The 13,711-nt window shown below is 37.1% G+C and overlaps 1 protein-coding gene across 1 annotated transcript in view; it reads left to right on the top strand.

Annotated features, from left to right (window-relative positions):
- The window catches only part of NEK10 (NIMA related kinase 10), a 305,942-nt gene that overhangs the window by 186,033 nt on the left and 106,198 nt on the right, over positions 1-13,711 (top strand). Inside the window, exon 27 of the mRNA XM_032649886.1 lies at positions 263-476. Within this exon, the coding sequence (XP_032505777.1) occupies positions 263-476 (214 nt within the window). The remainder of the gene's footprint in view (positions 1-262; positions 477-13,711) is intronic.

Below are 13,711 nucleotides of genomic sequence, written 5' to 3' on the forward strand. Positions count from 1 at the left end.
GCAGCTTCCTATGCAGCCTGTAACCCTTGCCCACCAGCCTAGCTGCAAAGAGAACAGTGCTGCTCCCTCTCCTCCCCAAACTTTCCAAATGCCTTTTGAGAGGTCTTCGATGCAAAGCTATGCTTGATGTCCACCTTGCCCGGGTTCTCTTGGGTGCAAACATCATGGGGGACACACAGCAGAATTTAAACTTGGCCCTTCACACCCCGTGGCCTGGTCCCGATTTTGACTAGAGGGCTGTAATTAGGTTATCTTCCCTTAGATGCCTCACTCCTGATGCAGAAACCCGCCCAGATATTGTAGAAGTCAGCTCCATGATATCAGATGTCATGATGAAGTATGTAGATAATTTATCCGCATCCCAGCTGACCTTGGAGAAGAAGCTGGAACGGGAACGGAGACGCACACAGAGGTATTTTATGGAAGCCAACCGGAACACAGTCATGTGTCAGCACGAGCCGGCTCTTCTCTCTCAAGTAAGTGGAAATCTTTCAGTCTCTTCAGGATGCATTCTGATGGACTCTCTGAGGCTGTTCTTGCTTGTGTTGAGGAAAAGTCATCTTAAGTTAGAAAAATATTACATGATATTTACTACTATAGAGATACATATTTGCATCCATTTTCATCTTATAGAAAATTAAGTCAATATAATTGATGTTCCAAAGAACTAACCCATAATTTATTGTATATTACAAAACCAGAGGTATCAAAAAGATATCTTAGAAATTCTTTAAGTTTGTAATATGATCTTTGTATAAGTAGCAATGACTGCGTATATTCAATTTATTCAGCAATCTTGGAAATATGGATGAAAATATTGTGTCAGTTTAAAGAAGGAAATAATATTTACCTTAAAATTTTTTTCTTATTAGTCTGTGTAATTGATTTCATTACTGTTTTTGGTGGTAATAATTTTGCCATGGTACAAATCAGAATATGTACTTTTATTTTTCATGACATTAACCTTTAAATTATTTTGATATTTAAGTTTATTTCTGAGTATAATTGAAAAAGGGATGCCAAAGCCACAGACTTCCGCAAGTGCATGTGATGGTGCCTGTGAAGCCCTTGTTTTATTTTCTCTCTGCCTTTGTTGTATCATGACCCATGACTTATCCTTTACTCACGCTCTGGGTTCCCTGAAAGCAGGGATTTAGTAAGGGGCCTTTCAACCCATAAATATTCTTTTTTAACCCTCCTGAGGATGGGCCCAGCACAATAGGGTTACAAAGCCCATCCTTGATCAGGATACCTGGTCACTAAATTCCTTTCCAGGATCTGCCTCAGCTGGGAAAATTATATAAGAATTAGTCTCCCCCACACACCACGATGAAGAGTGGCCCCCACTCACCGCAACTAGAGAAAACCCTCACACAGAAACGAAGACCCAACACAGCCAAAAATAAATTAATTAATTAATTAATTTAAAAAAAAAAGAATTAGTCTCCAAGAAGAGCCAGTTTTGATTTCTGGAATAACAGCATTTCCAGCAACCTTTTTTTTTTTTTAGAAGGAAAGCAATACTATTTGGTGGTTTATCTTGCCATGCTTGGAATCCGGAAGTTCAAGATTCAATCAATATAATTTTGGTGGATTTTTAAAACTTTTATTTCATTTTTTATGTTTTTATTACAGTCATACCTTTTATTTCACTTTTCATGTTTTTTTTAATTGAGGTATAGTTGATTTACAATATTATATTACTTTCAGGTATATAACATAGTAGTTCATAATTTTTCCATTTATACTCCATTCAAAGTTTTTATAAAATAGTAGCTATATTCCTAGTGCTGTACATAGCATCCTTGTATCTTATTTATTTTATACCTAATAATTTTTGTCTCCTAATTCCCTACCCTTATCTTGCCCCTCCTCCTTCCGTCTCCCCACTGGAAACCACTAGTTTGTTCTCTATATATATGAGTCTATTTGTTTTATTATATTCATTTGTTTTATTTTTTTGAGATTCCACATACAAATGATATCATACAGTATTTGTTTTTCTCTGTCTGACTTATTTCACTAAGCATAATACCCTCCAGGTCCATCCATTTGGTTGCAAACAGCAAAATTTCATTCTTTTTTTATGGCTGAGTGGTATTCTACTGCATATATATATACCACATCTTCTTTATAGTATTCTGCTTATGTTTTCTTCTAGGAGTTTTATTGATTCCAGTCTTACATTTAGGTCTTTAATCCATTTTGAGGTTATTTTCCTATATGCTGTGAGAAAATGTTTTAATTTCATTCTTTTACATGTAGCTGTCCAGTATTCCTAGCACCACTTATTGAAGAGACTGTCTTTTCCCCATTGTATATTCTTGCCTTCTTTGTCATAGATTAATAGACCAGAAGTGCATAGGTTTATTCCAGGCTCTCTATTCTAACCTATTGATCTATGTATCCGTTTTTGTGCCAGTACCATACTGTATTGATGACTGTAGCTTTGTAATGTAGTCTGAAGGGAGCATGATACCTCCAGCTCTGAGGCTTTTCTCAAGATTGCTTTGGCTATTTAAGATCTTTTGTGTTTCCATACACACTTTAGAATTTTTTTTCTACTTCTATGAAAAATACCACTGAAATTTTGATAGGGATTGCATTGAATCTGTACATTGCCTTAGGTAGTATGATCATTTTTACAATGTTAATTCTTCCAATCCATGGACACAGTATCACTTGTCATCTTTTTTGTCCTCTTCAGTTTTTTTCATCAGTGTCTTAGCGTTTTCCAATGCTTTAATGTCTTAAAGTTGCCCAGTTTTCCAACTCCAATTAAGGAGTTTTAACCTCCTTAATTAGGTTTTTTTTTTGATGGATGGTAAATGGGATTGTTTTCCTAACTTCTCTTTCTGATAGTTTGTTCTTAATGTGTAGAAATGTAACAGATTTCTGTATATTAATTTTGTATCCTGAAACATTACTGAATTCATTGATGAGTTATAATAGTTTTTGGTGCTGCCTTTAAGATTTTCTATGTTTAGTACCACGTCATCTGCAAATAGTGACAATTTTACTTCTTTCTTTTCAATTTGGATTCCATTTGCTTCTTTTTCTTGTCTGATTGCTACGGCTAGGACTTCCAATATTATGTTGAAAAAAAGTGGCAAGAATGGGCATCCTTGTCTTGTTCCTGATCTTAGAGGAAATGCTTTTAGCTCTTCACTTTTTAGTAGGCTGTTAGCTGTGGGTTTATCATATATGGGCTTTATTATGATGAGGTATGTTCCTTCTATACCCAGTTTGTGGAGAGTTTTTAATTGTAAGTGGATGTTGAATTTTGTCAAAACCTTTTTCTGCATCTATTAATATGATCATATGATTTTTATTCTTCAATTTCTTTTTTTTTAAGTAGAGTTGATTTACAGTGTTGTGATAGTTTCTGGTGTACAGCAGGGTGATTCAGTTTTTGTATATATATGTTATTCTTTATCAGATTCTATTCCATTATAGGTTATTACAAGATATTGAATATAGTTCCCTGTTCCATAGAGTAGGTCCTGGTTGTTTTTCTACTTTATATATAATAGTGTGTATTTGTTAATCCCAAACTCCTAACTTATCACTCCTCCTTTCCCCTTTGGTAACCATAAGTTTGTTTTCTGTGTCTGTGAGTCAGTTTCTGTTTTGTAAATAAGTTCATTTGTGTCATTTTTTTTAGATTCCACATATAAGTGATATCATGTGATATTTGTCTTTCTCTGACTTCATTTAGTATGATAATCTATAGGCTCATTCACATTGCTGCAAATTACATTATTTTATTCTTTTTTATGTCTGGGTAATATTTCATGGTATACATATATACCACATCTTCTTTATCCATTCATCTAGTGATGGACATTTAGGTTGCTTCCATGTCTTGGCTATTGTAAATAGTGCTGCTATGAACATTGGGGTGCATGTATCTTTTCAAATTAGAGTTTTCTTTGAATATATGCCCAGGAGTGGGATTGCTGGATCATATGGCAACTCTATTTTTAGTGTTTTGAGGAACATCCATACTATTCCCTATAGTAGCTGCACAAATTTACATTCCTACCAACAGTGTAGGAGAATTCCCTTTTCTCCACACCTTCTCCAGCACTTATTATTTATAGACTTTTTGATGATGACCATTCAGACTGGTGTGAAGTGATATCTCATTGTAGTTTTGATTTGCATTTCTCTACTAATTAGCAATATTGAACATCTTCTCATGTGCCTTTTGGCCATCTCTATGCCGTTTTTGGAGAAATGCCAATTTAGGTCTTCTGTCCTTTTTTGATTGGGGTTTTTGTTTTTTGGATATTGAGTTGTATGAGCTGTATATTTGTATATTTTGGAGATTATTCCCTTGTCGGTCACATCACTTGCAAATATTTTCCCAGTCTGTAGGTTGTCTTATTGTTTTGTTTCCTTTGATTAGGTCTCATTTGTTTATTTTTGCTTTTATTTCTTTTGCCTTAGGAGACAGATCCAAAAAAATATTGCTACAATTTATGTCAAAGAATATTCTGCCTATGTTCTCTTCTGGGAGTTTTATGGTGTCATGTCTTATAATTAATCCTTTAAGCCATTTTGAGTTTATTTTTGTGAATGGTTTGAGGATGTGTTCTAAGTTCATTTATTTACATGCAGCTATTCAGCTTTCCCACCACCACTTCATGAAGAGACTGTCTTTTCTCCATTGTATTTTCTTGCCTCCTTTGTCAAAGATTAATTGACCGTAGGTGTGTGGGTTTATTTCTGAGCTCTCTCTTCTATTGCAGTGATCTATATGTCTCTTTTTATGCCAATACCATGCAGTTTTGATTGTTGTAGCTTTGTAGTATTGTCTGAAGTCTGTGAGGTTATACCTCTAGCTCTCTTCGTTTTTCCTCAGGATTACTTTGGCAATTCTGGGTCTTTTTATGGTTCCACATAAATTTTAGGGTTATTTGTTCTAGTTCATTGAAAAATGTCATGGGTAATTTGATAGGGATTGTATTAAACCTGTAGATTGCTTTGGATAGTATGGCCATTTTAATAATATTAATTCTTTCATTCCAGGATCATGGGATATCTTTCTATTTCTTCTAATCATCTTCAATTTCCTTTAAAAATATTTTATAGTTTTTGGGATATAAGTCTTTCACCTCCTTGGTCAGGCTTATGCCTACGTACTATTTTGTTTGTTTGGTGCAATTTTAAAAGGGTTTCTTTTTTAACTTTCTTCTTCTGACATTTCATTGTTAGTGAAAAGAAATGCAACCAATTTCTGTATGTTAATCTTGTATCCTGCTACCTTGCTGAACCCATTGATCAGTTCTAGTAATTTTTGTGTGGAGTCTTTAGGGTTTTCTATATGTGTATATGCATCATATCATCTGCATATAATGACAATTTCACCTCTTCCCTTCCAATTTGGATACCTTTAATTTCCTTGTCTTGTCTGACTGCTGTGGCTCAGAAATTTGATACTATGTTGAATAGAAGTCATGAGAGTGGGTATCCTTGTCTTGTTCCTTGAATCTAGTGGGAAGGCTTTCAACTTTTCACCACTGAGTATTATGTTGGCTGTATTTTTGTCATAAATAGCATTTATTATTCTGAATTATGCTCTATACCCACTTTGGTAAGAGTGTTTTTCATGAAAGGATGTTGCATTTTATCAGATGCTTTTTCTGCATCTATTGAAATGATCATGTGGTTTTTGTCTTTTCTTCTGTTGATAATGGTGTATCACATTGATTGATTTACATATGTGGCACCATCCTTGTGACCCTGGGATGAATCCAGCTTGATCATGGTATATGAAAAAGGATTTTTATATGTTGTTGGATTTGGTTTACTAATATTTTGTTGAGGACTTTTGCATCGATATCCATCAAAGATATTGGCCTATAATTTTCTTTTCGGTAGTGTCTTTGGTTTTAGTATCAGGGTTATGGTGGCTTTATAGAATGACTGCAGGAGTGTTCCCTTCTTTTCAGTCTTTTGGAAGAGTTTGAGAAGGATTGGTATATATTCTTCTTTGTATGTTTATAGAATTCCCCAGTGGAGCCATCTTGTCCTGGACTTTTGTTTGCAGGGAGGTTTGGGGTTTTTTTTAATTATTATTACAGATTCTATTTCACTTCTAGTGATTGGTCTGTTCAATTATCTATTTCCTTTTGATTCAGTTTTGGCAGGCTGTATGTTTCTAGAAACTTTTCCATTTCTTCTAGGTTGTCCAATTTGTTAACATATAATTGTTCATAGTATTCTCTTTTATTTTGTGGGTATTTCTACGGTATTGGTTGTTATTTCTCTTCTTTCATTTTCTTATTATCTTTCTTTGGGTCCTCTCTCTTTCCTTCTTGGTGAGTTCCTCACTTTGTTAATGTGGTGTTTCACAGTGATTGATTTGTGGATTTGAACAATTCTTGCATCCCTGAGATAAATCCCACTTGATGAAGATGTACGATCCTTTTAATATATTGTTGAATATGGATTACTAATATTTTCTTGAGAATTTTGCATTTATGTACATCAGTGATATTGGTCAGTCGTCTTTTTTATTATATCTTGGTCTGGCTTTGGTATAGTGTGATATTGGCCTTTTAGAATGTGTTCAGAAGTGTTCCTCTCTCTGAAACTTTTTGGAATAGTTTGTGAAGGATAGGTGCTAACTCTTTTCTAAATGTTTGGTAGAGTTTACCTGTGAAGGACCTGGTCCTGGACTTTAGTTTGTTGGATTTTTTATTACTATTTTAATTTCATTACTGGTAATTTGTCTGTTCATGTTTTCTATTTTTTCCGGGTTCAGTCTTGGGAGATTCTACAATTCTTGGAATTTTTCCATTACTTCTTGTTTGTCCATTTTATTGGCATACAATCATTTATAGAACTCTCTCATGATTCTTTGTATTTCTGTGGTGTTTGTAACCTCTCATTTTTCATTTCTGATTATATTGATTTGAACCCTCTGTCTTTTTCTCATTTTTTTCATAGTGAATCTGGCTAAAGGTTTATCAATTTTGTTTATATTTTCAAGACAATTGCTCTTAGATTCACTGATCTTTTTTTTCTTGTATTGTCATGGGGTGTTTTTTTTTTTATTTCTATTTCATTTATTTCTCCTCTGATCTTTACGTTTTCTTTCCTTCTGCTAACTTTGGGTTTTCTTCATTCTTCTTTTTCAAATTCCGTTAGGTGTAAGGTTAAGTTGGGTTTTTTGTTGGTTTTTTGGGGGGAAGGTTGTTTGTTAGGTTTTGGTTTTGGGTGGGTTTTTTTCAATTTTTTCTTGTTTCTTAAGGTAGGCTTGTATTGCTATAAATTTCAATCTTTGAAGTGCTTTTGCTGCATCCCATAGATTTTGGACTGTTGTGTTTCATTCTTGTTTGTCTACAAGTATTTTTTTATTTCCTCTTTGATTTCTTCAGTAATCCATTTGTTGTTTAGTAGCATATTGTTTAGCCTTCATGTGTTTGTGTATTTTGCCGTTTTTTTCTTGTAGATGATTCTAGTCTCATAACATTATGGTCAGAAAATACGCTTGATATGATTTCATTTTTCTTAAATTTACTGAGACTTATTTTGTCACCTAACATGTGATCTATCCTGGAGAATGTTCCATGTATACTTGAAAGGAATGTGTATTCTTCTGCTTTTCGATGGAGTGTTTTATGTATATCTATTAAGTCTATTTGGTCTAGTGTGTCATTTAAGACCAATGTTTCCTTATTGATTTTCTGTCTGGATGATCTCTCCATTGACGTAAGTTGAGTGTTAAAGTCCTCTGCTATTATTGTGCTACTGTCAATCTCTCTAATTATGTTTGTTAATATTTGCTCTATGTATTTAGGTATTTATGTTGGGTGCTTATATATTTTAAATTGTTATATCTTCTTCTTGGCCCTCGATCATTGTAAAATTCTTCAGTCTTTTTACAGTCTTTGTTTTAAAGGCTATTTTGTCTAATTATTGCTACTCCAGCTTTCTTTTCATTTCCACTTGCATGGAATACCTTTTCCATCCCCTCACTTTCAGTCTGTGTGTGCCTTTTGATTTGAAATGAGTGTCTTGTAGGAAGCATATATGTGGATCTTGCTTTTTTATCCATTCAGCCACTCTGTGTCTTTTGATTAGAGCATTTAGTTCATGTACATTTAAAGTAATTATTGATAGGTATGTACTTATTGCCATTTTGTTAATTGTTTTGTGGTTGTTGTAGTTATTTTTGAGTTCTTTCTTCTTTTGTTCTCTTCACCCGTGGCTTGAGGACTATCTTTAGTGTTATGTTGGGATTCTTTTCTCTTTTTTCTCTGTGTCTACCATAGATTTTTGTTTTGTTATTACCATGAGGTTTATATATAGCTATATGCACATATATAAACACACAGATATACATTTTTAAATTTTAAGTTGCTGATCTCAATTTAAATTGCAGAAGGACTTCTGGGAAGATGGCAGAAGAGTAAGATGTGGAGATCACCTTCCTACCCACAGATACACCAGAAATACATCTACACGTGGAAAAACTCCTACAGAACACCTACTGAATGCTGGCAGAAGACCTCAGACCTCCCAAAAGGCAAGAAAGTCCCCACGTACCTGGGTAGGGCAAAAGAAAAAAGAATAAACAGAGAAAAAAGGATAGGGATGGGACCTGCACCAGTGGGAGGGAGCTGTGAAGGAGGAAAGGTTTCCACACACTAAGAAGCCCCTTCACTGGCAGAGACTGTGGGTGGTGGAGGGGGAAACGTTCAGAGCTGCAGAGGAGAGCACAGCAACAGGAGTGCAGAGGGCAAAGCGGAGAGATTCCCGCACAGAGGATTGGTGCTGACTGGCACTCACCAGCCCGAGAGGCTTGTCTGCTCACACGCCGGGGTGGGCGGGGCTGGGAGCTGAGGCTCGGGCTTCGGTCGGAGCACAGGGAGAGGACTGGGGTTGGCAGCGTGAACGTAGCCTGCAGGGGGTTAGTGCACCACAGCTAGCCGGGAGGGCGTCCAGGGAAACGTCTGGACCTGCTGAAGAGGCAAGAGACTTTTTCTGCCCTCTTTATTTCCTGGTGCACCAGGAGAGGGGATTAAGAGCACTGCTTAAAGGAGCTCCAGAGACGGGTGCGAGCCGCAGCTAAAAGTGCAGACCCCAGAGACAGACATGAGACACTAAGACTGCTGCCGCTGCCACCAAGAAGCCTCTGTGCGAGCACAGGTCACTAACCACACCCCCTTCCAGGGAGCCTGTGCAGCCCACCACTGCCAGGGTCCCGTGATACAGGGACAACTCCCCCGGAAGAACGCACAGCACGCCTCAGGCTGGTGCAACATCATGCTGGCCTCTGCCGCCGCAGGCTCACCCTGCACTCCGTGACCCTCCCTCCCCCCGGCCTGAGTGAGCCAGAGCCCCCCAAAATCAGCGGCTCCTTTAACCCCATCCTGTATGAGCGAAGAACAGACGCCCTCCAGCAACCTACACGCAGAGGTGGGGCCAAATCCAAAGCTGAGACCCTGGGAGCTGTGAGAACAAAGAAGAGGAAGGGCAGTCTCTCCCAGCAGCCTCAGAAGCAGCGGAATAAAGCTCCACAATCAACTTGATGTACCCTGCATCTGTGGAATACATTAATAGACAACGAATCATCCCAAATTAAGGAGGTGGACTTGGAGGGCAAGATTTATTATTTTTCCTCGTTTTGTGAATGTCTATGCTTCTGTGTGAGATTCTGTCTGTATAGCTTTGCTTCCACCATTTGTCCGAGGGTTCTATCTACCCGTTTTGGTTTTTTTTCCTTAATAATAATTTTTTATTTTAATAACTTTATTTTATGTTATCTCCATTTCTTCTTACCTTCCTTCCCTCCTTTAGACAACAATCATCCCAAATTGAGGTGGTGGACTTTGAGAGCAAGATTTATGATTTTTCCCCTTTTCCACTTTTTGTGAATGTATATGTGTATGCTTCTGTGTGACATTTTGTCTGTATAGCTTTGCGTCCACCATTTGTCCCAGGGTTCTATCTGTTTTTTTGTTTTTTTTCCTCTTAATAATTATTTTTTTATTTTAATAACTTTTTATATTTTATCTTACTTTATTTTATTTTACTTTATCTTCTTTCTTTTTTCTTCCTTCCCTCCTTTCTTCCTTCCTTCTTCTCTCCCTCCCTCCCTCCCTCACTCCTTTCTTTCTTTTTTCTTTCTTTCTACTTCTACTAATTCTTTCTTTCTACTTTTAAATCCCTTTTCTTCTGAGCCGCGTGGATGAAAGGCTGTTGGTGCTGTAGCCAGGAGTTACTGCTGTGCCTCTGAGTGGGAGAGCCAACATCAGGACACTGGTCCACAAGAGACCTCCCAGCTGCACATAATATCAAACGGTGAAAATCTCCCAAAGATCTCTATCTCAACACCAGCACCCAGCTTCACTTAACGACCAGCAAGCTACAGTGATGGACATCCTATGCCAAACAACTAGCAAGACAGGAACACAAACCCACCCATTAGTGGAGAGGCTGCCCAAAATCATAATAAGTCGACAGACACCCCAAAACACACCACCAGACGTGGACCTGCCCACCAGAAAGACAAGATCCAGCCTCATCCACCAGAACACAGGCACTAGTTCCCTCCACCAGGAAGCCTACAGAACCCACTGAACCAACCTTAGCCACTGGGGACAGACACCAAAAATAACGGGAACTACGAACCTGCAGCCTGCAAAAAGGAGACCCCAAACACAGTAAGATAAGCAAAATGAGAAGACAGAAAAACACACAGCAGATGAAGGAGCAAGATAAAAACCCACCAGACCTAACACATGAAGAGGAAATAGGCAGTCTACCTAAAAAAGAATTCAGAATAATGATAATAAAGATGATCCAAAATCTTGGAAATAGAATAGACAAAATGCAAGAAACATTTAACAAGGACCTAGAAGAACTAAAAATGAAACAAACAATGATGAACAACACAATAAATGAAATGAAAAATACTCCAGATGGGATCAATAGCAGAATAACTGAGGCAGAAGAATGGATAAGTGACCTGGAAGATAAAATAGTGGAAATAACTACTGCAGTGCAGAATAAAGAGAAAAGAATAAAAAGAACTGAGGACAGTCTCAGAGACCTCTGGGACAACATTAAATGCACCAACATTCGAATTATAGGGGTTCCAGAAGAAGAAGAGATAAAGAAAGGGACTGAGAAAATATTTGAAGAGATTGTAGTTGAAAACTTCCCTAATATGGGAAAGGAAATAGTTAATCAACTCCAGGAAGCACAGAGAGTCCCATATAGGATAAATCGAAGTAGAAATACGCCAGGACACATATTAATCAAACTGTCAAAAATTAAATACAAAGAAAACATATTAAAAGCAGCAAGGGAAAAATAACACACAAGGGAATCTCCATAAGGTTAACAGCTGACCTTTCAGCAGAAACTCTGCAAACCAGAAGGGACTGGCAGGACATATTTAAAGTGATGAAGGAGAAAAACGTGCAACCAAGATTACTCTACCCAGCAAGGAACTCATTCAGAGTTGATGAAGAAATTAAAAGCTTTACAGACAAGCAAAAGCTGAGAGAGTTCAGCACCACCAAACCAGCTCTACAACAACTGCTAAAGGAACTTCTCTAGGCAAGAAACACAACAGAAGGAAAAGACTTGCAATAACGAACCCAAAACAATTAAGGAAATGGGAATAGGAACATACATATCGATAATTACCTTAAATGTAAATGGACTAAATGCTCCCACCAAAAGACACAGATTGGCTGAATGGATACAAAAACAAGACCCACCACCATACAAAAACAAGAGACACACTTCAGACCTAGAGACACATACAGACTAAAAGGGGATGGAAAAAGATATTCCATGCAAATGGAAACCAAAAGAAAGCTGGAGTAGCAAGTCTCATATCAAATAGACTTTAACACAGACTTTAAAATAAAGACTATTAGAAGAGACAAAGAAGGACACTACATAATGATCAAGGGATCTATCCAAGAAGAAGATGTAACAATTGTAAGTATTTATGCACCCAACATAGAAGCACCTCAATACATAAGGCAAATACTAACAGCCATAAAAGGGGAAATAGACAGTAACACATTCATAGAATGGGACTTTAACACTCCACTTTCACCAATGGACACATCATCAAAAATGAAAATAAATAAGGAAAGCGAAGCTTTAAATGATACATTAAACAAGAAGGACTTAATTGATATTTATAGGACATTCCATCCAAAAACAACAGAATACACAATTTTCTCTACTGCTAATGGAACATTCTCCAGGATAGATCATATCTTAGGTCACAAATCAAGCCTTGGTAAATTTAACAAAATTGAAATTCTATCAAGTATCTTTTCCGACCACAATGCTATGAGACTAGATATCAATTACAGGAAAAGATCTGTAAAAAATACAAACACATGGAGGCTAAACAATACACTACTTTATAATGAAGTGATCACTGAAGAAATCAAAGAGGAAATCAAAAAATACCTAGAAACAAATGGCAATGGAAACACGATGACCCAAAATCTATGAGATGCAGCAAAAGCAGTTCTAAGAAGGAAGTTTATAGAAATACAATCCTACCTTAAGAAACAGGTAACATCTCGAATAAACAACCTAACCTTGCTCCGAAAGCAATTAGAGAAAGAAGAACAAAAAAACCCCAAAGTTAACAGATGGAAAGAAATCATAAAAATTAGATCAGAAATAAATGAAAACGAAATGAAGAAAACAATAGCAAAGAGAAATAAAACTAAAAGCTGGTTCTTTGAGAAGATAAACACAATTGATAAACCATTAGCCAGTCTCATCAAGAAAAAAAGGGAGAAGACTCAAATCAATAGAATTAGAAATGAAAAAGGAGAAGTAACAACTGACACTGCACAAATACAAAAGATGATGAGAGATTACTACAAGCAACTCTATGCCAATAAAATGGACAACCTGGAAGAAATGGACAAATTCTTAGAAAGGCACAACCTGCCAAGACTGAATCAGGATGAAATAGAAAATATGAACAGACCAATCACAAGCACTGAAATTGAAACTGTGATTAAAAATCTTCCAAAAAGGGGCTTCCCAGGTGGCACAGTGGTTGAGAGTCCGCTTGCCGATGCAGGGGACGCGGGTTCATGCCCCGGTCCAGGAAGATCCCACATGCCGCGGAGCGGCTGGGCCCATGAGCCATGGCCGCTGAGCCTGCACGTCCGGAGCCTGTGCTCCGCAACGGGAGAGGCCACAACAGTGAGAGGCCCGCGTACCGCAAAAAAAAAAAAAAAAAAAAAAAAAATCTTCCAAAAAACAAGAGCCCAGGACCAGATGGCTTAACAGGCGAATTCTATCAAACATTTAGAGAAGAGGTAACACCTATCCTTCTCAAACTCTTCCAAAATATAGCAGAGGGAGGAACACTCCCAAACTCATTCTACGAGTCCACCACCACCCTGATACCAAAACCAGACAAGGATGTCACAAACAAAGAAAACTACTGGCCAATATCACTGATGAACATAGATGTATGAATGCTCAACAAAATACTAGCAAACAGAATCCAACAGCAGATTAAACGGATCATACACCATGATCAAGTGTGGTTTATTCCAGGAATGCAAGGATTCTTCAATATACACAAATCAATCAATGTGATACACCATATTAACAAATTGAAGGAGAAAAACCATATGGTCATATCAATAGATGCAGAGAAAGCTTTGGACAAAATTCAACACCCATTTATGATAAA

The sequence above is a fragment of the Phocoena sinus genome, chromosome 11 (assembly GCF_008692025.1).
Source record: "Phocoena sinus isolate mPhoSin1 chromosome 11, mPhoSin1.pri, whole genome shotgun sequence".
Classification (NCBI taxonomy): domain Eukaryota; kingdom Metazoa; phylum Chordata; class Mammalia; order Artiodactyla; family Phocoenidae; genus Phocoena; species Phocoena sinus.